The sequence below is a fragment of the Rhyacophila brunnea genome, unplaced genomic scaffold, assembly GCF_057557595.1.
Source record: "Rhyacophila brunnea isolate RB1 unplaced genomic scaffold, BYU_Rbru_1.0 scaffold_23, whole genome shotgun sequence".
Taxonomy (NCBI): Eukaryota; Metazoa; Arthropoda; class Insecta; order Trichoptera; family Rhyacophilidae; genus Rhyacophila; species Rhyacophila brunnea.
In genome coordinates, this window is record NW_028232893.1 from 10973526 (window position 1) to 11000346 (window position 26821).

The following is a 26821-nucleotide window of genomic DNA, read 5'->3' on the forward strand; positions in this document are numbered from 1 at the left end:
ATTGCAGAGGTAAATAAAAAAAAAAAAAAAAAACATGACATACTAATATGGTTAAGTACTAGATTAATGTGTTTATAATATTTATAATGGTTATTTGTTTTTGGAATGTATATAAAGAAACGCTGAAGTAAAAAAAATAGACAATATTATGAAACTTCTTCTTATTGTTCCATCCGCTAGCGGAGGTCGGCCACCATCAAGGCGATCTTAGCTTTGTCGTCTGCTACCCGGAACAGTTCAATGGAGCTGCACTCGTACCAATCACGGATGTTCTTAAGCCACGAAATGCGGCGCCGTCCACTGCTACGCTTACCATTGATCTTTCCTTGTATGGGGAAGTTGGGGAATGCTGTATTTTTGTCCTCTCATAATGTGGCCGAGGTACTGTAGTTTCCTGGTTTTGATACTACGTAGAACTTCTCGGTCCTTCCCCATTCGATTGAGAACTTCAACATTTGTCAACCGGTTAGTCCAAGGAATTTTGAGGATGCGTCTATACAACCACATCTCGAAAGCTTCAAGTCTCCGTGACATCTATTGGTTTAGCGTCCATACTTCCATGCCACAGAACAGATAATAAATAGAATACCGATAGGCTATTTCAATATGCCGCATCTTGATGTAGGGTTTTGAATGTGTGAGTGTCCTACCTTAAGGGGACGCTCTACAGAATTGCCCTTGAGAATTGAAAATATGATTTTTTTACATGTGGTCCGGAATTGTTGCTCTACTGGTAATATTCAAAGGTCGCCGACAATGCTTTGGTCTAAAGTAATTAATGTTATCTTAATTAAATTTAAATCATAAACACTGTCGAAGTGAATAAAGAATGGGGTGACCAAAAAATGATATCTTCTAATATACGTAAATGTTACTAAATTCAATTTGTTAATCAGCTATTTGGTGGCAAGTAATTGCAACCAATATGATGGATAGCCACGATATAAACATAATAATATATTAATAACGTTTTAACCTGAAAACCTTTAACTAAACATACGAAGGATGTTGAAATACACATCTACCTACATTTTTATTTCATGTGCTATCCAAGAAAACATTATTAATGAATAGTATTTATTTTGAATGTGTAAGACATATTACATAATTATTAAAAAAAAATAGGTACATATTGTTTAATTCTAATGCATATTTAAAAAAAACGTGGAATATAGTTTATTATAAAAAGAAAGTGACTTTTTATTACTTACCAGATTGGTTTAAATTTAGTCTGACACTTTTAAAAACAAGTAACGCAACTTTACTTTTAGTTGGTAGGTACAATAATTATTGTATTTTGTTGGTAAGTAAAGCCAATGCAAGAAATAATTTATACTTATAAAAAATGATTATTAACGTGGTCACCCACAGATTACTTTTTTTATTCAAAGCTAGCGGATCGCCGAGAACAAGACAAAAAAAACTGCAGACAGACTCGAATCACCCAGGGCTGTCGAAGACGTCTTACTTGTTTTTATGATAAATTGTTTTTAATTGTGTGCAGTTTTATTTTTTATCTTGCCCATCTCGCGTAAGGCTATCTGATATTATAAAAGTCACACAGTACAACAGTGTTTAAATCTAATATGTAATTGCACCGGTTTAATTAAAAACTATAACGAAATTAACATTTTAATGATTTACAGATTTTCCTATGTTATATCAACTTAATAGCAATTTTAATGAGACAAGATACATATTACGATATATCCAAAATACACATCATCAGATAATATGTGAAATATTTTGATAAGCAAAAAAATAAGAACAATACAAAAATAACATAACATAATCAGCCAGTCTTTTCATAATTATTTTAGATGAATGTTGTATGCCGTTTGACGCTTGGAAGTATGTAATTATTCCATCTGTACAGTAAGCTATTTTTAACTTTAAATTTGTAACTCTTTAAAACGGAAAATTAGATTGATATTATTTTGACAGCCCTGTATTCATTCGGCCGGCTTCAGGTTACGGCGCATACATGTTATCTTTGAAGGGATAATAATAATAATAATAATGATATTCGTTCGACCGAGAATTGTAATTAATAATTATTGCGTTTCTTAAAATAAATCCCGATGGTTAGAGGTTTTTGAGGTTAGACTGAATTAAAATGACGTCCTTTCAACGCTGAGGTTTATTTCTGACTAAACTATGAATGACCTTGTTCCTGTTCAGCTGAGTCTTAAGAGGACGTTCTACAGAAATGGCCTTGAGAATTGAAAATATGATTTTTTAACATGTGGTCCATAATATCTGGTCTACTAGTTAATATAAAAAGGTCGTGTCAAAGTTGTTTGTGTTAATAAATTTGCTCTGTGACTGATCCGACTCATATTTCACATTTATTTCATCAGGGCTGTCGAAGACATAAATCATAATATATATTTATAATTTTAAATTTTTATTTATAATATATATTATTTAAGTTTTGTGCATCTAATGCCGGGTCCACACTGGCAACAAGTTAATTTGCTGGCAACCTCGTTAGATTTTACGATAATTATTGTAAAATTTCTTAAGCAATTATGGTAAGTATCGTAAAATTTAATGAGGTTGCCAGCAACTTGTTGCCAGTGTGGAAATGGCTTAATATCCACTGTGGTTCACGTAGTGGCATGGACCTGGGGTTAGCTAATTCAGGAAGTCAACACCCATGATAGAATTTTTTCCAGTTTTGGTTGCATTATATTCCAAAACTCTTCTGTAAAAATCGTTTCCGAGTTTATAAATGGAAATTTCTCGGTGTACATAGTAAACAAACCTACGAATAAAAAAAGACAAAAAGGAACATACTGATTCATCGCAGTAAAATCTGGTAATCAAATTCGCCATTTTGAAAAGCGACGATTTTGCGTAAACAAATATCACGTGGTCTGTACGTGTGCGGCAAACTTCGAATGTGTTTGTAATTTTGTGCAAAGTGCGAATGTAATGTTTTCAAATAATTGATATGGATTAATTATACCATCGTATTATTTTCTCGAAATCATAAACATACTATAATAGTATTTGAGTATCAACCTATGTTCAATTTGAATTGGGTTATAATAATAATATACCCGTATATGTATCAATAGTATGTTTGCTACAAAATCCACCCAAGTTATCAGTACGTACTTGCACAGGTTTGATTAAAAACCATGATGAAATTAACATTTAAAAAATATGAATGCTTAATATTATTTTGACAGCCCTGTTTTCTGATCGGCTTCATGTCGCAGGTGTTCATAAAATAATAATAATTCTCCGCGCGGCAGAAATTATCAGTAATAATAATAATATTTCTTGAAATAAAATCTCCGATGATTAGTGATTTTTGCGAAAAGATCGATTTAAATTGACGTAGTTACGACGCCGAGGTCCTTTTTATACTAAATTATATTTGAACGGCGGGCTCTTCAGCGGGCCCTTAAGCACGCATTAAGCACGTGCAATAGTGTGTGTAAATCACCAACATTCTTCTTCTTCTTTCACCCTGTCACGTCCCAACATTGGGGCATAGGGCAAGCACAAGTTGGCGCCACTTCCCTCGGTCCATCGCTAACTCCTGTGCCTCCCGCCATGTCAGACCTGCAGCACGTAGGTCGCTTTTGTAGCATCGCTGCAGGGTGAGGGAGGGCCGGCCACGGCGACGGAACCCTTGAGGCTGTGCCACAAGGGTACGAAGTGCTGCACTTTTTGGCGGCATCCGGAATACATGTCCCAGCCACGTGAATGTGAAGTGACCAACATTAAATGAGCGTAAATGCATAAGCCGAGAGCAGTTTTCAGTATACGACGTAAAACGTATTCTTGACACGTGTGTAAGTTTACCCCGGCTTCTTCCTTACTCGAGTCGGCTACCTGATATCGCCTTACCCGTTATGTATTTCAGTTCCCATTATTATTGAGTTCCCTGTTCCATGCCATAGAATAGAATTGAGAGAACATAACAACGTATCATAAGCAGTCTCAGACCTAGGTTAAGGTCTCGATTGCTAAGGAGGCGTCTCATTTTGAGAAAGGCACTCCTTGCGACCAGAATTATAGTTTTTATTTCTTGGAACTGGTCCCATTTCTCATTGACCCATGTACCTTTACGTAATTATGAAACTATCTCGTCAATTTAAAAACTATGGAGATGTTTATTATTAATTGAAAGATATACATTTACGTCTAAGCACATGGCCCCATAAGATGGGGCTGACAGGCCTCAAAATACGTAATTGTGGAATACAATTTTTGATTATTGTGTGTTACTGCTAGACAATTCCATAATTCAAGTGGATGTATTCAAAGATACAAAAAAAAAACGCTAAAATGACACTGAATACCCTTAATTTTGCCTCAAACGCCATCTGGAAAACGCTAATGTAGAACATCACAATGTCTTTAACATTAGCGATAGGTAGGGGGGCCGCCAAAGATCCTGGCCTGGGGGACCACTTCACGATGTGGGGCCATGTATACATACAATATAGATTTTTTTAAACCTCACGGCAGCCATTTTTTTCTGATTCCCACCAAAATTAACATCTGTGTTCAGTATTGTTTGGCAAATCATCATGGAAAGATACACAGTTGTACAGCGTATAGGTGCAAATATTGTTAAAATGCATTATAACAAAAGTCTATTCGAGCTACGTTACGGGCATTAGGTGAAATTTATGGTCAAAATAATCGACCTACAGAGCTTACTGTTCAATTGGAAAATTGGAGTCAAATGGTAATGTTTGTGATGTTAAAAATCCTACCCGTCAAAAATGTAAACGTAGATACCCACTGCTGAAAATATCGATGTTGTGAATCAGTGTTTGTATAAAAAGCCAGAATAATCAATCAGTCATTCTCAAGAACTTGAACTTTCTTAGGGCAATTCAATTCAATTCAATTCAAATTCAATTAAAATTTATTTATTTTACATATAATGAACATAACAAATTATAAATTCAAAGCGTTCATGACATGACATAAAATAAGTGTTAATAATTTTTAAAAATAAAAAAAACAGAAAATAAGTAATAAAATAAGAAAATAAATAAAATAAGTAACAAAATAAAAGTAGATGGAAGCACACAAAGTGAACTTTGATAGACCCTATCTTAAAAACTTATAAAACAACGTCCACCTAAATTCGGTCCACCTAAACATGGTTACTGCCCTCCCAATTGGCATTACTAATGGCAGGTTAGTTCTGCACCGTGGGAGAACAAACAACGGATGCCCTCGATTCCTAAGGTGATTATCAGAGACACACAAGCCAACACCACCAAGAATGGCAGAGTTCACATTTACGCCGCGTATAAGTCTGAAAAAATATGTAGCTAAATAAAGATCCCTTCTAAATTTTAAGCTACGGTATGTAAGCATCCCTAAGAGAAAATCAGTCGGGTAGAGCCACGGATAATATACATACAGCCGAAAGTAAAGGAGTCTTAAAAAAATCTTTTGGACTCTCTCCACCATAAGGCCGTACTTCAACTGATGCGGGGCCCAAACGATAGACCCACTCTCAAGTCTGCTTCTAACTAAGGAGTTATAGAGAATATATAGAGAATAGGCACTACACTACTAGGCGTATAAAATATATTTAAGACAAGAAGTTAAACCGAATGACCATTTGGTGCGTCGAAATTTTGCTGTTTGCGATTTAGAGTAGGTTACTTGAAACAGACCAATAATTTCATGAAAAAATCATCTTCAGCGACGAAGCTCATTTTTGGTTAAATGAATATCCACAATTGTCTCATTTGGAGTAATGAAAACCCACATGCTATGCCCACATACATGCTACATCCACAAAAATTAACAGTTTGGTATGGTTTTTGGTGTGTAGGTGTAATTAGAACGTATTTTTTTAAAAACGAAAATGACAGTGCAGTTACTGTCAATGGAGAACGCTACAAAAACATGATTACTGATGTTTTTCTGGCATAAATTATATTATGATTTTGGTCTGGAGTCTGGACGATATGTGGTTGAAACAAAATGGTGCAATATGCCATACAATTCGTGACACAATCAACTTATCGAGAGTTAGATTAAAATATATATATCTCTTATTTTATAATCCGATATATATGTGTAGATTAAGCAAAGTTTGTGTCATGATGAGACCGGTAAGAACCCCGATTAAGATTTTTGAAGTTGTTTTTTCTACACATATAATTGTGGTGTATCAATACCTGCTTACATTATCCCCACTACTGTGCACCTGAAGTCATTGGATTATAATGATTGATTTTTGGTTGAAAATTTATAAAGAATTCGAAAACAACTGTCACACCAGAAAGCAGTTTTATGTAGGCCACTCTTCTATCTACTGTACGACATGATCTTCTTGGCTACGTGTTGTAACTGTGTACTAACAAGCTCATCCCATTTTGAACCGCACTTCCATTATAAACTAACAAACTCCTCCCATTTAGTCGACGACAGCGTCTTCCGGCTTGTGCCTAAATCTTCTTGTCGGACAGTATATCCTCAATTTGACATCTGCAAAACGTTGCCTGTTTAAAATTATGGATCCAAGCAGTGCAATTCGCTCAATTCAACAACGTTCAATGAATATCCATCAATATTTTGGTGTTTTTTAGATTTTAACTATAACTGCCATATGTGCCACAAAATAACATAGTTATATAGTCGGAGGGGTACTGAGCGAGATAAAGTGATACAATATGATTGATGTAAGTACAGTGAATAGTAGAGTTGCCACTTCATAACTTTGCACTCCAGCTCTAGGATGACAATGATGTAATATATTCTAAAAATATTTTTTTACATAAGTATAGTATATATTTATTTATTACTAAATTTGTATTAATAGAAGTGAATATAATTTGATCTAATTTTATGCGAGGTAATCAGGCAAAGAGGCGTATCAGTGTAGTAAAAAGTATAAAAAAATTTGAAAAGTTATAAAGCGTATACCATAAGTATTCTTGAATATGGGTCCATTATATGGAGTCCTCATGAAATTCTTACAAGCTACAGAAGAAATTTCTTCGATATCTTTATTTCACCACAAATTTACTCAAGTGGATTTATTAAAAAAAATAAAAAAATGTTAGATACACACAGAATACCGTTAATTTTAACACGCAGAACATCATTTGGGAAATACTGCTGTAGAGCGTCACACTGCAATGGGTAGAGAGGTGGGCGCCAAGAACCTGGGGTTCCGCTTCAGGGTGTAGGGGCCATGGGTGCAATACTAGTCAATGCGCTCCCCACAGCTCGGGTATTTCGATTTATTAAATTTTATTTTATAGTTTAAGTTATTTATATAATATGTATATATATATCTACTGAGAGTACCTAATATATGCTGTATAAATAAATAGTCGAGAATAGTAACCTGAACAATAATCGCTTTGATTCTATCTAATTCCTGCGCACTAGAAAAAATCGTATATCCGCATGTTCAAGGTTATTGTTGCAATATAGCACGCACGACACTCAAAAGTTGTATTTATTTTTTATTTTGTACAAGTCAAGTATAATATATTTATTCTTTTTAACATTATAACGGGCCACCAGCCCTAGTAACAGTAGTGTAATTAGTAATAAGTGAAACAAACAAAAACACCCAGGTTTTGAAAAAATCGCATAAATATATTGTGACCTCACCGAGTCGAACCGGGAGCCCCCGGATGAAAGGCCAGCGTCTTACGCACTGGACTACAGGGGCCGTTTAAGAAACCAACCGCGTCTGATGTGGATGAGTGGCAGACTATCGCTTGCATAAATAATATACGTAAAATCGCTTGCAAAGATGGTGGGTTCGTTTCCCGCATTTGGCGAATTTACAATTAGATACCTATGACAGAAGTAACAAATTGCAAACATTGCAAATGTCTAGAAGATTCTATATATCGAGTGTAGAAAGGAAAAAGGACGTAATCCATACAAATCAAATTTTACAGAAGGCATAAAAACGTATTTTTATGGTTTTCGGTCAAAGTTAAAATACAAAATATACAAATAGAAAATTGCATGATAATTAACAATTTGCTTTTTATTTCTTTAATCTGATAGTAATTATTGAGTTAATTAAAGAAAAACCATCAAAAATAATGGTTAAGTCGTTTTTCCCACTTCACTTCCTATGACATTTGCAGCTTACATCATTTGAAAGCAAAGTGTATTAATTTAGTCGTGTACAGTGTTTTTATCCAATAAAACTTATTTTGAAAAAACTGAGGGTTACGTACTTTTTCCTTTCTACAGTAGAATATTTCCAAACGTTCGAAACGCTTTGAGATGTTTTCTCAGTATAACTGAAACTAATTGCCATTGTTGCGAATTAAAAATTATTTACGGAAAACCGTTAGCCAAAATCGATTAACTTCACTTGCTATAAAAGGCGATAGAGTCAATTAATCGATTTTGATTAAATACTAGTATTTAGTGATTTTGCGAGAAAAATCATGCATGGAGAGTATGATTAGAAAAATGTTTTAATGTGTTTTTTAGGGCTCTCAATAAATATTAAGCCTTCAAGTATAAATCCGGCACTGCCTGCTCTCGGGCGTAATGAATGAGAGCCTCCAAAAAAGTTATTTTACTTTTACAAAAACAACACGACAATTTGACGGGATTTGAACCGAAGACCCTTGGCACAATCTACAATAAGCGACTATATTTTAAAATCGCGTTAGAATGACATTGAAATATGCACCCAAACTGGCGTTTACGTAGTCGAACTCCATTATAATGGTTTAAAAATAAAGATTTTTGTTAGTTGGTTATTTGTGTTGGCAGATATTTCGCGTTATAAATCCACCTTCAGAATTATCCTAATATAACTAATACCCCGTTTATATGTGTATGGATTTATTGCTGACAGTGTCTACGTATTATCGCGGCCATAACAAGAAAGTTGCAAGATTCCATGGATGTATAAAAAAACAGAAGTTTCTGAATTTTCACGCAATAATGCGCTGTAGAACGATAATGGCGAACCTGCCGGAAGAAATACGAACCACCTACACCGCACAGAATATTTTGACGTCTACCGATTACCTACAAACTTGTCCGAACCTTCCTAAATCTGTCAAATATCACCAATACGATGACAACATCGCGACACGCTTACGCTTGAAGAATGAGATTGGAGAGACTGACAGCACTTTTACGTGTAAACAGTTATTATATCAATAGTTTAAAATACACACTATTTGTGCAAGTAAATCCATGCACGTGTTCAGACGCTATAAGATTCTATGTTATCTTATGATCGTTCTGAATATAGGTAACACCCATCAACACGAATAACTCAAAAATCGTAGGATTAAAGCGCGAACCAAATTTAGGTGCATGTCGCGGACTATCACGTGACGTCACAGTAAGCTGCCGCTACGGGAAAAAAGTGTGTAATGTCGTTGTTCTTAGTGTTTAAAATGTTATCAGACTGATGCTCCCATCCCGTAGCACATTTTGAACCTTTAAACGAACATTGTCAGTTGGCAAAATTTGCCGAAATCACCAGAACAACAATCAGATCACCTCACGTTGTACCACACTGCATCGACACCACGTTTTTATCATATTCCACATGCCTACACTCTTCGAATGTCATGTCAAAATCAGGTTTTTTTGGTTTTTAGCGGTTGGTAGGTACTATGTATTTTCGATAAGAATGTTGTCTATTATCCATGGTCTGCAGGTTGGGTTCTGTTCAAAATATTATCTATGGATGTCATGCCGCAAGTATTTTAACATAATAATACTAAGTAGGCACTCTTCATTAGTGTCATTCTTCAGTGAATTTACAGAGATGGCGATGGTTCAAAATATTCTGCAAAATGACGAAACCATAGACTACATTTGTAGCTGCGACAGCGTGACAGTAGGCGACATGCACCATGACATGCACATCAATTTGGTTCGCGCATTACAAACAAAAAATGTTTTAAAACTACTACATATACAAATAATATGTACATTACGTCTCCAAATTAATTATACGTAACGTAATAACAATACTTGGTTATTTTTAGGATTCCCAATCTCGAAATCCACAACGATGACTGATAGGGGAATTTTCCAAAACTAGATAATACCCTATCCTGGAGACGTCAGAGGAACAGTCATATCTATCATCAGCAAGGAATGGAAGGAGATGGTGTCAGAGATTCGTCGATAAGGATTATTTCGACTGATAAAGGTCGACTGTTGTAAGGCTGGCCGCCGAATATATAAACTGAAGCGATACGTACAGAGGTATCATTGATCAACTGCTCATTGTATAGTAAAGAGTTAAAAAAAAAGTGTTGTAATGAAGTTCCACGCAACTTTCTTCGTGGTGGCGGCACTGTCCGGCGTCGCCATGTGCGCCATCTTGCCGGAAGGTGAGTCATAACATTCATAATAAGTGTTATAATATTATAATAATTGCAATCTTTTGTTTAATTGAAACACTTCCTAAGTAAAAAACTAACTTGAATAATATAATATCACCCACTTAATGAGATACATAGTATTAACACATCTTATCTATTAATAGGAATATCTATAATAATTGATATTAATTATTTAAAGTAAAGCACAATATTCAATCCGTTTATTTTTAATTAAATATCAATACGGCCACAGTCCAATACGTATTGTAAACGAAGTTTTTGCGTTTCATGGCGTGTACCTAAATGATTAGATTATTTCTTTTCCATCGTTTTACAACAATATGTCAATTTTATTAACCTGACAAACCCGCCATATAAGCATTTAATTAATCGGTTTTTGAAAATATTTTTTTGAATGCTTTTAACGTGTTTTGAAAGATATAAACCATTACAATATCGTGTGAAATTGCACATAGAAAATGTAAGTATTTTTTAGAAATGTATGCTTCACATAGGTAAAACTCCGTATTTTCCGTTGAAAATGTCCTATAAAGCGGACAAAAATGCTACTGGTCATTATAGAATTGAATATTGTGTTTTATTTTAATTAATACAATGTTTTTCCTCAAAAAATAACAGTTAACACATATCTAATAATCAGTTTAACTTTGGCACATATTTATATCTGTCTGTATATTGATGTTATTGATAGGCCGAGCAATATGTAAGGACACCATGCATAATATTTTAATGTCCTATTATAATAGTCCGAACAAAAAATAAAAATAAAATAAAATTGTACTTGAACACTTTGGTGAAATAAATCATTATCACATATCAAGATAAAGTTTACTAGTCTGCTACTTAGGTACCAATAATGTAGTCTATAAGCTGAGCAAGTTTTATCAATATTGTTTCAGTAGTTTTTGAGTTAAGACCGAAAACAAAACATACGGACGGTAGGTTTAATGTAACAAAATAACATCATTTTTTTTGACTAACTAAAAGTAAATTTATACAGAAAATAGTAAGTCAAAATAATGAATTAAACAAATATGTATTCATCAGTCATCACCTCATCACTTTGTCCGGGAATTAAATCACTTGGTTCATAGCATATGATAGGTAACGGTAATGCACCAAATATGTAACACTTTTAATACGGTGACACTCACAGTAATTTACACGTATTTTAAATTTATTAATACATTGGACGCTAAAGACGCGCCCAGTCCCTAACGATTAGGTGGCCATTCGATATAATTAGCATGCTATTTAAATTTGGTATTTAAAAAGTAATTATCTAGTCAGCAGTGAATGCGAATTGATAAAATGATTAGTTTTTCAAAAAATCTACCCGTTTAACCCTGTGCGATCACTTCGTTAATGCGTCATCGCGTAGATGAGGGCTGCAGCATTGCCAATTTCGTCAGATTCAATAATTAAAATACCGTGTAAATTATAGATAATGTCAATATCTGTTTTTTATGACACCTACTTGTTGCTATCTAAAATACGTATATTAATTAGGTATATGGCTAATTGGTAATTAAAAGTATCACGCTAATCGTAAAAAATACATATGAATTCATTTTTTGTCACGAAAGACTATAATAAATTAAATAAATACAGGTTTATGACATGATGTTCAATTCAATGGGATCTATTAATTATAAATTATAATACATAAGTAATGGTTTTGAAACTTTTTTAAACAGGTGTTTCGGTTTACAAAATATGACTATTGAAATGAGTTATCTATTTTTCAATAGTTACAAATATGTCCACAATTAAAAATTTTCCTGTGAAAGACGTTTTTGTTTTTAAACGTAAATGTGTCCATTATTATAAGTCGATCAACCATTAATTAATTGTAAAGAAATGTAAGCATATTGGCATTCGTTTGTAATGTTTTAATTTATCGGTTTCTATGTCGTAGAACTAAGCCTTTAGACAGTTTTCGTATGGGTTTAGAAGTTATAGATCATTCATTATTTTATTGTGTTATATTTGACGTAGAATATTTGCGCGCCTTTTGTTCAACTTTGACCTACATGGGGACTTATCGGTTTTTGGTAATAAACGCATAAAATAACATAATATTATACTGAGATATATTTTACTAAAACAATAAATTGTCAACACAATATGAAACTGCAGAATATATTATATGAATCGCGCCATTCCGAAATATATATAAAAAAAATTACCCATCAGTTAATTTAAAAATAAAACTTTAAGCCGTGTCCGAAAAATATTGTACGTTTGCATTTTGCCGTGAGCTATTTATTGTATCAGAAACGTATGGTCGTATAGCATTGAGTTAAAACTCATGTCTAATAAAACACTCAAAAATACGTAATAAAAACCACTGGAAAGAAAATACGTAAGTAAATTAAAAATACAATTTCATCGTATATATTTATAAAGAGTTCTGAATGACTCAAAAGAAGGTTAGCAAGTAGGTACTCGTAACTCATCAGATATTTGATACAAATCAATATCAATGTTCTTGTTCTTCTTTCGAGAATCTAATAAAATTGGAACAATACTGTCTACAATGCTTCACGAACACGTATTTTTTTATTTCAATACTGTACGGCATGGCCCCCACATCCTGAAGCGGGCCCCAGGCTAGGATCTTTGGCGGGCTCCCCTACCTATATCTAAGGATAAAGTCAGTGTGACGCTCTACAGTACCTAGCGTCTTCCAAATGGTGTACGCAGTAAAATGAATGTGTATATTTAGTGTTTTTTTTTTTTGTATATTTTAATACATTCATCCATTTTAATTATGATGGAGTTGTCGAGTATCCATACACAATTAAACATTTTACAGAAACTGTGTAAAAAATTTATTGAAAGACATTTTTTACTATTAGAGCAAATTTACGATATGTGTTTATCTCACTTATCTGGTTAACTCGCCACGCCGGGCCCCAACTGAGCCCCGGCCCCCAGGCTAGAGCCCTGTCAGCCCCCCCCCCCCCTTGTGGGGGCCATGCTGTACGGCCATCTGTTTTCCGTGCGACAACTTTTACAAAAAATTGTTAACGGTGATTCGGCGAACTGTATGCGTACGATTTGCGTGGAACCACTTTCATACAAAAATATAGATCGATTCTGTTTGACAATAAAATTATGCATTGTATGTTCGCATAGGTATTTATGATAAGGCAATACGATAGACGTAGTAAATAAGCAGATGAAGTGTTTCTATACAGTAACACTACTAAATAGTTTTCCAAGGAATTTAAACCAATTCAAACAATCGACAATATTGATTTCATTGAAGTGACTGTTAACCGCGTTTTCAATCCTTCCATGCTCAGAACTTGGAAACCTTAAATAAAATGAATTCAGTTTCGCGAAAAAGTCGCTTGATCGATAAATGCATAACGTGGTTTAATTATTGTTTAATGTAACAATGGGGGCAGGGTTACCCGGAACCGTTCAAGTCAACAGTAATTACAACTACTTACCCAAGTAGGTATGTATTTAACAATAAGACATTTAATTGGTTGAGTAGTTGTTGTGTTTAGTTATTTTCATTTCATGATACTGATGTAGGTATGACCATAGTTTACCAAACTTTTTTTGGCTCACCTTCACATTTTTAAATATAAGTAAGTAAATTTTTCACCCCGTTCCGGAATAATTCTATGTAGGTATACGTCAACTAATAAAAAAATATCAATGTATTTTTTTTTTATTTCACCAATATAATAGGTATTATGTGGATATTGGCCACCTGAAGACGAGGTTTTGTAACAAATTGTTGTTTCACGAGAAATGGATGTTGAGCACATTACTTGCGTGATCTGGGTCCAAACACACATTGAAAAACAACATGTAATTTTGCCAGACCCGCGATTTGATTCGAACCCGATGGCTGAGCGGCGACGTATAGGCTTACAAATATGCTAATTTGAAAAATAAAAAAAAAATTGCAACTAAAATAATTACAAAACTGTTTTAAAAATAAATAACAGAGAAGAAATTGTATATTAACAAATTAGGTTTCTCATTATTATTGAGCTAACCTAACCTAATTAGTAAAATTAAGAATACTAACTAACAGGAAGAATGAGGCTAGTGCTTTGCTACAAGTTTGTCTACATTAAGATCTTGTCCACTTGTCCCTGAGGCCAACAATTACTCTATAGAACCCACCGACGTTCACAGGGGGCGGCTGCGCTCACTTTAGGAGACCACGCAATATATATTAGAAACATATATAAAATTGTAATAAATGTATTTTTAATCAGAACTATGTAGTCAAAATTTAATATACTAAAATCAGTAGGGACGATTACGATGTCAGAATAAAGTTTAAATGTGATATAATTCGAAACACATCGTAAATACGCCATCGTTACAATTATTGAGGACTTTTATTTTCCTCTTTGCATAAGTGTCCACTGCATAATATCGATTAGTTGAACTTGTAGAATAAAATACCTACGTACAAAACGCTGTTTGAGACGGTATATAGATATCTGTTCAAGTATAGAATCGTCGTCAGTTGAATGCAGAACTATGATTTTTTTAACGAGTTCTTTGAAACAACTCACTGAAATTATTTATTATTTTTATGGTAAAATGTATGCATTAAATTTTAGTTGGATTATTGATGAAAAAATGGTGCATACACTTGTCTATATAAATAATACATAACTAAAGTAGGATGTTTCAAAAAACCTCTTTTGAAAAGTATAGAAAATTTGAGTTATGGTTCAAATAGACTATATGACGATCGGGCACATATATGCCAAGAGCGTGTTAGTGTCTATGATCAAATCTATGCCATTCCGACATTTATACATACATATTGTATGACAGCTATGACATCGCATTTACACTCTGTGACACCCTGTGACACAGGATGCCAACATAAGAAACAGGTTTTTCGACATATATATGACCGATCGTCATAGAGTGTATTTGAAGCATTAGAATTGTTCTGCATTCAGCTGACGTGATACGTGATGATTAGCATGTCCGATCTCAAAAGCCACCGCAAGCCACAGGTACCTACCTAAACTAATAAATTTAAATTTTAGAACCTTCCTAACAAAAATTTGTTTGACCTCTAAAATAATGTGATTTAATTACTTTATTTTTTTTCCCGACCTGTCCGATCCTAACAGGATCATAAATGGGCCTTCACAGAGTAGAGGTTTGTATTAACAGATTTTTTTTTTACGAGAAATGGATGTCAGACACTTGATCAATCTATTAGGTACATACCCTGACTCATACACAAATTGAAAAACAATATGTGTACTTGCCAGACCCAGGATTCGAACCTGGGACCCACGGCGTTATAGTCCAACGCTTAAGCCGCGCAGCCAGCCCCGTGGGTGGTACTATAGTAATAATAATATACTATATTATAATAATACTATAGTAATAATAATAATAGAAAAGTGTAAAGTTTAAAGTTGTCGGGAAATACTTGGTATTGAATTAAAAAAATAACTTCAATGAATCGACGTTCATTGATAATGGCACGTAACCACCTACTTACGTACATAATAATAATATATAAGAATGCACCTACAATAGTGTTTAATAAAATAATAAGTAACAATTATTTCCATAAATTCGAGAAGACAATTATTATAAAATACGTAGCATTTTATCGGAACTCTACGACAATGAGGCGTCACCGAGGTGTTCCCCTAATTTCTTCCATATTAGCGTCATTTGTCACTAAAATTATTAAATAAAAACTATTATAGTTGAAGTGTCTTTTCTGAGAAATGGAAAAAGTATTGTCCAAACGTGTCGAGAAAATTCGTTCATGTTTATTGAATCGGGTGATAATTTATTCTATTACGACAGAGTTATTATCACATTTCACTTGGCGGGATTTCGGGCGTAAAATGTTCGGTTACAAATGTAAATTGTACGTTTTACATTTCACCGTAGCACAGTTCGCCGTGAGCTTTCTTATCGGAAAGAGATGACAAAATAATTATGCGTTCTGTATTTTTAATTTAATTACATACCTATTTTCTACTGTCTTTACTTTGTATTTCGGTAGTTTTTATTACGTATTTTTAAGTGTTTTAGATACAAGTCGGTTTACAGGAAACCAGGAGGGAACGGCATCAATTATCATAGCCGATTTTGGCTGATGAATTCAAGAATGAAAACCTAACATAACCTAAACTAACAAATAATCCAGTATATTATCGGCTATTTTCAAAATTTGTTTGCTGCTGGGTTCCTGTAAAGTGTAAACCGACAAGAACCGTGTTTTATTTAGACATGAATTTTATCTCAGTACTATACGACCCAAAGTGGTTTGACGATCTTTAATATACTACCATATATTTCCGATACGTTTTTAAATTTTCTGTTGAATCATATAAACTTGACAATTCTATGTATTAATAATTTAAGACAAATAAGGCAATTGTCAACAAATCATTTTTTGCTATTTTGCAACAAACAAACAAAAATATAGAATACTGAAATGTCAATTTGATTTACATAGTAACGCACGTACATATTAATAATTTAGTTGTTAGGACCACGCTCTTAGCAACCAATAATAGTGTTTTACTTTTTACGGATTTCTTCCGAAATAACTTTTCATACAAAACAGAATTAACTGAAAATGAATTCAATTCTGATTAAAGATGGCTAAAGGTATTAAAAGAATGCATTGGCATCGTGTTCTGATATATTCTAAAAGTTTCAAATGTCTAGATAGTCGGGAAGAATCGATTGCAAGATTTTTACTGGACAAACAAGAATACGAGCTAAGAAAAACGTGGTAAAAAAATGGTGCATACAATTGTCTATATAAATAATAAATAACCGAAGTAGGCTGTTTCAAACAACTCTTCTGCAAAATATTTCAAATGTGAGTTAGAATAGTTCTGCATTAGCTGGCGAATAGGTTACGGTGAATAAATTGTGATTTGGCCAACTGCATACGTACAAATTTCCGGACACTGGTAAAGTTTGGGTTGGCACCCAGGCGACTCTGAATATTATCGATATGCAACTAAAATTAACATTATACTTAAACAATTAATAATAATTATATACTTATGTCTACATTGTATGAAGTACGGTAAAAACACGTCAGCTATTTATTTTATTGCATAGATTGATAATAAAATAATAATATACTTAGTGAAGTTCTAGACATAAACAATCTCACATTATTTTGACGTAGCATAAACAAACAAAAAAACACGACACCTGACATAATTATCATGTATCTACTATTCAGTTTGATAGAATCATAATAAAATAATACAGAAAATAAGTTTTCCTTGTTATTATTATCGAAATATAAAAGATTGATTTGTACGATAGGACGATTGTATTCATAAATCACGTTTCGATGTTTGTTATCGTAACCAATAATTATTTTAACCCATTAAATACGGTTACATGTAAATTATACGTAAAACATTTCACCGTGGCATTATTTTTAACCATTTTAAATAACTCTCCAATATATTCTTTATAACTGTATATTTTAATGTTTGATCTAATTTAATTTGGTTTATTATGCTTTTTGTGTCCGCCTGATATTGGAAACATCTCATAGTATTTTATTGACTATTCTATATTCCCATGTATACCGATTATCTGTGATTAATCCTGTTGGTTGAACTAAGTCATAAATAAAAAAATATCCAGTAAAAAATGGTACACTCATAATATAATGTACTATTACCAAATTATATCAATGCTGAGTATAAAAATATAACTAAAAAATCGGTGTGTGTACTTATGTACGTGCGTTAGAAGTTATATTTCTTTGGCGTAACAAAACAAAAACAAAACTTGTGATAACCTAGATTATTCGACTAGCTCTTAATTATCTTGTTAAATTTATTACACATCCAAGAAAAATGGCCGCTTATTGAAGTGCCGTTGGTTTATTTCTATACACTTTAACTTATAGGTATTACTTGTTTTTATTTTTAAAGTACCAAATGTCACTCTGACGTTTAATAGTTTGTTAACGTAAGGAATTGCAAATGGCCGACAATAATAAATTCGCTGCCTAGGCAACGGAGCAATTCTAAACTATAATATTATACTGTATAATCGCAACGATTGCTGTATCATACTGTGGCGTAAAGGTAGTGCGTTCGGCTGAATACCGAACAATCGGTGGTTCGAATCCAATCGAGTGCGTTTTTTTTGTGTGAAAAAATAAATTATGTGTTACATGTCACACGCCAAAAATACACTCTAATATGATTTCCCAAACGAGCCTAAAGAAGTATAACTTCAAAAATAAAAAAAACTGTCATGCCCTATCAAGTAATAACTTAGTCTTTTTCTTATCGTGCCATCCCCTAACGGATGTCGGCCACCACGAGAGCGATCTTTGCTCTATCAACAGTTTGGTAGAGCTGCACTCGCGCTAATCACATAGGTTCTTAAGCCACTAAATGCGGTGTCGACCTCTGCTAAATTTTCCATTGATATATTATTGAATAACAAGTCGATGGATGCTGTAGGTACTTTTGTCCTCATCATATTCAATAATGTCTAATAAACAAAGAAACATGTTAAAATGTCTTTGGAAGTAATTATTAACGGCCCACGTGCTCGTCGTAGGTCAAAATTGAGTTTTTATTGTATTTTCAAACCATGATCCTGGACACTCCTTAAACGTTGTAGATAATCTATTTATATAATTTTGAAGCCTTATTATCCTTTATAGTTATTTTAAACATTTGATGACTGCATAAAGTATTTTTGTTACATAAAATAGTATTCTTTTAAATCTCTCGCTCTAATGTTTTAGAATATAGTCATATTTCGGTACATAACTGTGCAGTGGTGTTAAGATTTTTTACATTTATTAATTTTTAAACGCATTTATAAAACTATTAGTATAATTTATTACGAGATAATTTTTGTAAAATATTCACGATAAAAAATTATATTGATAATCTCTTTGATCCCAAATTTGACAAGAATTAGGAATTTTATTATTCAAAAAATCGGCAAGATTAACACATTTGAAGATGATTCTAAAGATACTTATTATAACCTATGTCTTTGACCATTCAAGTGTGATAAACATCTTATGAATAATGATTGCTTTATAATAATTATTGACCTAAGAATAAGGTAGTGTTTTTTTGAAATACGCCATTTCTTTTGTCATTCCCCAGTGGTTAATCTACAACATACGGCCTTAGCCATAAATTGACAAACTATAATTGAAGTAGGGAGTAAAATGATATTGACGCGCGTGTTTGAACATGTACCGTTTAAAAAAAAATAAAAAAAAATTCGGTTAGGTACATGTTCAAACACGCCCGTTAACATAATTTTACTCCCTACTTTAATTATAGTTTGTCAATTTATGGCTACGGCCGTATGTTGTAGCTTAACCACTGGGGAATGACAAAAGAAATGGCGTATTTCAAAAAAACACTACCTTATTCTTAGGTCAATAATTATTATAATGCAATCATTATTCATAAGATGTTTATCACACTTGAATGGTCAAAGACATAGCTTATAATAAGTATCTTTAGAATCATCTTCAAATGTGTTAATCTTGCCGATTTTTTGAATAATAAAATGCCCAATTCTTGTCAAATTTGGGATCAGAGATTATCAATATAATTTTTTATCGTGAATATTTTACAAAAATTATCTCGTAATAAATTATACTAATGGTTTTATAAATGCGTTTAAAAATTAATAAATGTAAAAAATCTTAACACCACTGCACAGTTATGTACCGAAATATGACCATATTCTAAAACATTAGAGCGAGAGGTTTAAAAGAATACTATTTTATGTAAGAAAAATACTTTATGCAGTCATAAAATGTTTAAAATAACTATAAAGGATAATAAGGCTTCAAAATTATATAAATAGATTATCTACAACGTTTAAGGAGTGTCCAGGATCATGGTTTGAAAATACAATAAAAACTCAATTTTGACCTTCGACGAGCATGTCCCCCCTTAAACATTTTTTTTTATTTCTTTACATTTTATAACAGACAAATAATATAGAGATTAAATACAATAGTAGAAATTCTCTATCTATAAGTTACGGATGTCAAGAAAGTAATATATGCGCATATAAAAATGAAAGAGTATCTAACATCAATAACAAATTATCTTTAAAAAACTTAATTATGTAACAATAAAATGCATATGACTTTATCAATACTTACGATTACTTATACAAAGTTATAAAAAAATGTATATCAGTGAGTAATATCACAGATGATAAATTTAATCAACAGTGGTACTTAAGATTAGTATAAATTATAAGATTTATAACAAGCGTGCCGATTTATCTTATGTGCCAATCTGAGATAATATAAATACAATTTGGACATATCTAAAATCTAACGGATTGTATCAGTATGACTATTTATTATTTTTCATCACAAATATCCAGAGGTGTTTAGGGCACGAAATGGACAGGACCGCACTGGAGCGCCGTTCCTGTTCGTAAAATCTAAAATAGTAATTTTTTTTCCTACTAGGTGAGTTTCTGACGTGTTTCGAAATTGTATAATATGTGCGTGCACTCTAATCAATTTACAATGATGAGAAATATATGCAATGAGATTTGTCACGCGACATAAGTTTCCTCAGTATCTAACTACATTCATGTGTGACATTCAGACAGTTAGTTTCAAATTATGTTAACTTCATAGGGCTCAGACGCACGTAGAGTTGGGTTTCGGGAATTTCCCGACGGGAATTCTCGAGAATTTTTCGAAATTTTCCATCCCGGATCTCGAGAATCTTTTCTCGGTATTCGGGATTTCTTTATTATCAAATATTAATTGAAAAAACGATTTACTATTTGAAAAAAGTGGACAGAAAACACATAACGTTCAAAGACTGATACAATTAAGCCAACGTCGACTCAAAATGAGCACAATTCTTGCAACATCAGGGAATTTTGTGTGTCAAAAGTGTACACTGTACGCGATTGTCAGACGCAGCGATTGACAGTCTGTGTTTTTTGAAATTCCATTTTAATAAGAGGTAATGTTTTTAATTATTTTTGTTTTCCAACTACTATTTTGTCTTACATAAATAAAAAAAAATTACACTGATTTCAGGATTTTTACAGGTTTTTTTTAAATTTCCCGATATCTCGAGAATTCCCGAGAATTCATTTCCACCATGAATTGACAGTTAATACAATAAAAGAAAAAAAAAGGATATGTATGTACTTGACGGATTTGAATTTAAAATCTAATTGATTTAACTTTTGTACAAACCCATTTCGTCACCTCAATACAACTACTTGATTGATACTTGATTTCCACTGTTTTTGAAATAGCTATAGAATATGATTCCACATTTCCTTCTCTACAAAATGATAAAATTGGGTAAGTCAAAAGTTAATGGGAACTGTATTAATTAACTATAAACATAAATATTCGATAACTTTAAAACCATGAATGCATTAAATAAATAAAATAATATAGGTACCTACAATATTTTTTCGTACAATTGGACATTATTTAACTGTTCCCAATTAGACAATCACAATTTTCCATTTTTATTTTAAATAATAATTAGAGCCTAGATTTAAGTTAATCAAGTAAAGTTTAAATTTCATTTTCCAAACAATGACCAAATCAGAGTTATCTAGTTGTAGTATTGAGGTGACAATTTGAATGGAATAGTGGAGTGTCACCTTGATTATTTATGGACATGGTAGCTATGTCGATTTTCTTGTCTTTTGTCGAAACTACGAAGCAATATAATAAACATATATAATATTATGTATTTTAAAATATATGACTCATTTACATACTCTGAATAGTAGAGGAAGAAAACACATTGATTGCGAAATTATATTTACTATAAGGAGAATGCGTCATTACTCATTACTGATTGATAATACGTAAGTACCCACTTTATTCAAGTGCAAGACGTAACTACACTTTACATTAAAAATACATAGTTTTGTCCTTATTAAACTGTTTGTTATTTAACTCCATAGGTACATATATTTACAAATAATACGCGATATAGTTTTTCTTACAATGTTTCTTGATTGAAGAATTTTGCAGAACATGCAAACAAAAAGATAAGTAGGTAACGTATGTGGACACTTCACTTTAAAATTAAATACATAGAGGAAAAACAATGATAATATTATAATTATTACGTCTCGTGTAAAACATTGACGGAGTGAAGTGGTTATATCTGTCGCCGTTAATGGGTTGACTTTATTTCACTGTCAGTGATTCATACCCACCAGTTTTCGAATACATGCCACCTTAGACTATAGATTCATCTAGACGCCACCCGTTGCATTGCTAAATGAAGCCGCGTGCCTTGCGTTTGGTTTGTGGGCGAGCGAACGCATTCGTCTATAAATGTTCGAGACCATAGACCATTTCGCTAGTGCTCGCCCGAAGTGCTTGCACTAGACGCTCAGAATTAAAATATAATTTTCTATTTTTTTACGTTATATAGTATTTTTAAGCGGTCAAAATGCAACCATTAGATAAAGATATCCATAATTTAAGTTATTTTAAAGAAACACTAGGTCACTGATATTAAAATATATAATAACATACAAATAAATTATCACGAACATGTATCAACTTACCTATGAAACGTAATACCATCTTCTTGCTTATCAGTACGGCTACCATATTTTAATACAACACACAGAATCATCTTTTCTACTTAATTAATTAAAAATATTTACCACTGACTTTATGTTTAACACAAGAAATAGCAATTTTAGCAACACGGTTATCGACGCTTAGTTATGCAATAAGCGAAGATTTGCCGGCTACACAGTAGCAAACCATCTCCCAGATCTGTAAACCTTTTATCTTACTCTAGCGCGTGTCGCAGAGATTATAAGGGTACCGAATACTTTCTCACTCGCACTTATGCATCGTTTTTGTTCAGGCCTTGGTGCCACCCCTTTTATACTGGAATAGGAAAAAATAATCAAGGTTTTCATACAACCTATTAACGTTTCCCGTTCTGTGAAGGTAAGCTGATAAGACACTCTAGAAGTTCTCGCATACATTATATTCAAATTATTATCTACTCTATACGGTCGTATTATAGATACATATTTCTAATCATTATCATCATCAGCCGAGGTCGATCTACTGCCGGGGCATGGCAGCTCCTAGCTACTTCCACGTTTTTCGTTTCCACCGAACTTTATGAGTTCGTCTGTCAAGTCCGTTTTATGGAGTGCTTGTGGTCGTTTAGAGCTCCTTGGGTACCACCGAATGAGAGTATTTATCCAGCGGTTGTTCACTCGCCGAGCGACGTGTCCAGCCCATTGGCATTCCATCTGCTTAGCGAACTACGCTACGGGTACTCTTGTCTGCCTCCGTATATATTATATACCATTCCATGACACTTGCACCATTCGCCGATACAGCCACATCTAGGAAGCATCCTGTCTTCTTCTTCGACTCCATAGACCAGTTCAATTGAGTTCCCAAATTCTCGATTATATTACATAATTATATTGGTTCACATCTTACCTCCAATACTATTTCATAACAGCTCGCTCTTTAACTGCGTTAATATATCCGGGATTGATACATGATGACAAAAAAATATCTATACAAAGAAAATATAAATTTAATATTATATAACTAAACCTATATAATATATAGAGGTAAATAATATGTTACCTATTATAATAATTTTGATATTTGTTTTTAAACGGTGCCAGCATATTTGACAAGGTGATTGCATTAGTATGTATTACGTACTTCCTATATTCTATCTATACTAAAGTATTCAATTCAACATTGTAAATTGATATTCAATATTTTACTTGTTATATACCCACAGTAAATACTGCTAATAATTTTATCAGCGATGTAGCCACTCACTACACATTAAACTGGTAGCAGCGCTCGAAATGGACTGGAGCGCAGCTCCGGTTAGTGAAATCTTCGATAATACCGTTCCGTTTCGTGTAAAATTTAAAGACAACTTTTGGATTCGTGAATTTTAGAAATATAACTAGGCATTTATTTACTTAAAGTTACGTCCAAAACTTGTCGGACACATGGCGTAAAAATGAAATAATGTAAAACGATCGTCAACTCCTATAAGCAATAAGAATTTTTTGTTGTTTTGCTAAAACATATGTTTGATGCGAGTTAGTTTAGTTAGTTATGTGTATTGCTTTTACACCCGTTTGGAGCACCAGGGCTGGGCTCTATATCTCCTTCCTCTGTATGTTTTATTGTAATTGTAAGCTTTGGATCTGAGTTAATTCAATTTTAACCTTCAGTGATTAGACTTTGTGTTTAATAAGAACAGATTAGTAAATATAATTCAGATAGGCTAGTATACCACCTATACCCCACACACACATTTTAAAGCAGAGTTTTGAATGTGTGAGTATCTTACAAAAATGAATCACACATTATAGACGCGCAATAGCGTGTGTTGCAACCTTCAAATACATCAATATTGAATGAGCGTCAGTGTATAAACCAAGAGCAGTTGTCAGAACGAAGGACAAGCTTAGAATGACGTATTTTTGACACGTGTATAAGTTTATCCCACATCCAAGCTAAGATAAAAAGCTCGGTTGCCTGTTACTCCACACCCATCAGGTATTTCAGTTCCCATTAATTCTGTGTTCCCAGTAGGTTTCCCTCACGTAAAATATTGACCAAAGCGTTTGACAATAAAATTTAATAGTTTTTTTCGCCTGCGGAGCTGAAAGCCGTTGCTTGTCCAAATCTTCAGTGGGTTTGCGTTTCAGGTGGTTAAATATTGTTATTACATTATTTTACCCGTCCAAAGTAGTTAAGTATGTACCAAAAAAATCGAGCACACTATATTTTCGGGAATATATCGAGGGCTCCGGTTTGTAAAATATTCTATTTCGAGTGCTAATGGGTAGGTGGGTAGGCTAATATGATTTATGTATTTGCTCAGTTAAAGTTTATATTTTACTAGTGACAGTCCGTGACTTCGTCAGATATACAGTATGAAAAAAAAACTGATACCATTCTGTTTTCTTTTCAAATTAATGGGATATACAACGGTAAAATGTAGTAGGTTACTATCTGAAAGCTCGCCACTACACCGTAGATATCTTAATACTCTACAACGGTGGACAAATCTCCGCGTGAAATTTTACTTCAGTCATTTTATAAGGTTAAAAATACGGACGTATCTATTGAACAACGATACGATTCGTTGCTGTTTGGGCATAACCTGATAACTAATTTGTAAGTAATTTATATTAAGCGTAAAAAATAACTATAGTATTATCTGCCATTTGGTAAGAACTTGATATCTGTATTATTCATGAATAAAATGCTACAGTAATAATCTAATAAACCCACATCCTGAAGCGGGTCCCCAGGCTAGGATCTTTGGCAGGACCCCCTACCTATCGCTAAAGATAACGATAGTGTGACGCTCTACGGTAGCGTTTTCCAAATGGTGTACACGGTAAAATTAATGTTTTATTGTATATTTCAATATATCCATTTGAATTACTCATGGAGTTCTCGAGTATTGATACACAATTAAAAATTGTATTATACAACCCCATAAATTTAAATATTAATATTATTTAAGGAAAATAGCGCCGCAGGCGACTTTTTTACTAGTAAAGAAAAATTATGATGTGTGTTTATCTCACTCGCTCATCTCGCCGGGCCCCTCCTGAGCCTGGGCCCCAGGCTAGAGCCCTATCACCCCCCCCCTTGTGAGGGCCATGGTAATAATACGATGATATGTGAACAAAGACAGCAGTTAGTTTGGCCAAAATATGATCAAATACCTTATTATATTTTGATCACTGATAAGTGATAAATAATGACATTATTTTCTTAATTAGTGGAATAGTTTAAAATATAATTATTGCCATATTCTTCTTCATTTAGTTATTTTAAAATGTATTCTCAATGTTACATGTAAAAAAATAAACGAGATTTATTGTGCAATTCAGAGTTTAAAATTGCCCACCTGTAAATTGAATATTTTGGAGTTTACAGATTATGCCCAAACATAACCGAATTACTGAAATGTGTTATTAACGGCCCACGTGCTCGTCGTAGGTCAAAATTGAGTTTTTATCGTATTTTCAAACCATGATCCTGGACACTCCTTAAACGTTGTAGATAATCTATTTATATAATTTTGAAGCCTTATTATCCTTTATAGTTATTTTAAACATTTGATGACTGCATAAAGTATTTTTGTTACATAAAATAGTATTCTTTTAAACCTCTCGCTCTAATGTTTTAGAATATAGTCATATTTCGGTACATAACTGTGCAGTGGTGTTAAGATTTTTTACATTTATTAATTTTTAAACGGATTTATAAAACCATTAGTATAATTTATTACGAGATAATTTTTGTAAAATATTCACGATAAAAAATTATATTGATAATCTCTGTGATCCCAAATTTGACAAGAATTAGGCATTTTATTATTAAAAAAATCGGCAAGATTAACACATTTGAAGATGATTCTAAAGATACT

General features: G+C 33.0%; 2 protein-coding genes across 4 annotated transcripts in view; one reads left to right on the plus strand and one right to left on the minus strand.

The window, feature by feature from the left end:
* The window catches only part of LOC147069478 (trichoplein keratin filament-binding protein-like), a 168308-nt gene that overhangs the window by 46474 nt on the left and 95013 nt on the right, over positions 1–26821 (minus strand). The window lies entirely within an intron of this gene.
* The window catches only part of LOC147069479 (peptidoglycan-recognition protein LB-like), a 55183-nt gene that overhangs the window by 15848 nt on the left and 12514 nt on the right, over positions 1–26821 (plus strand). Inside the window, exon 2 of the mRNA XM_085950626.1 lies at positions 9990–10340. Within this exon, the coding sequence (XP_085806752.1) occupies positions 10268–10340 (73 nt within the window). The 5' untranslated portion in view covers positions 9990–10267. The remainder of the gene's footprint in view (positions 1–9989; positions 10341–26821) is intronic.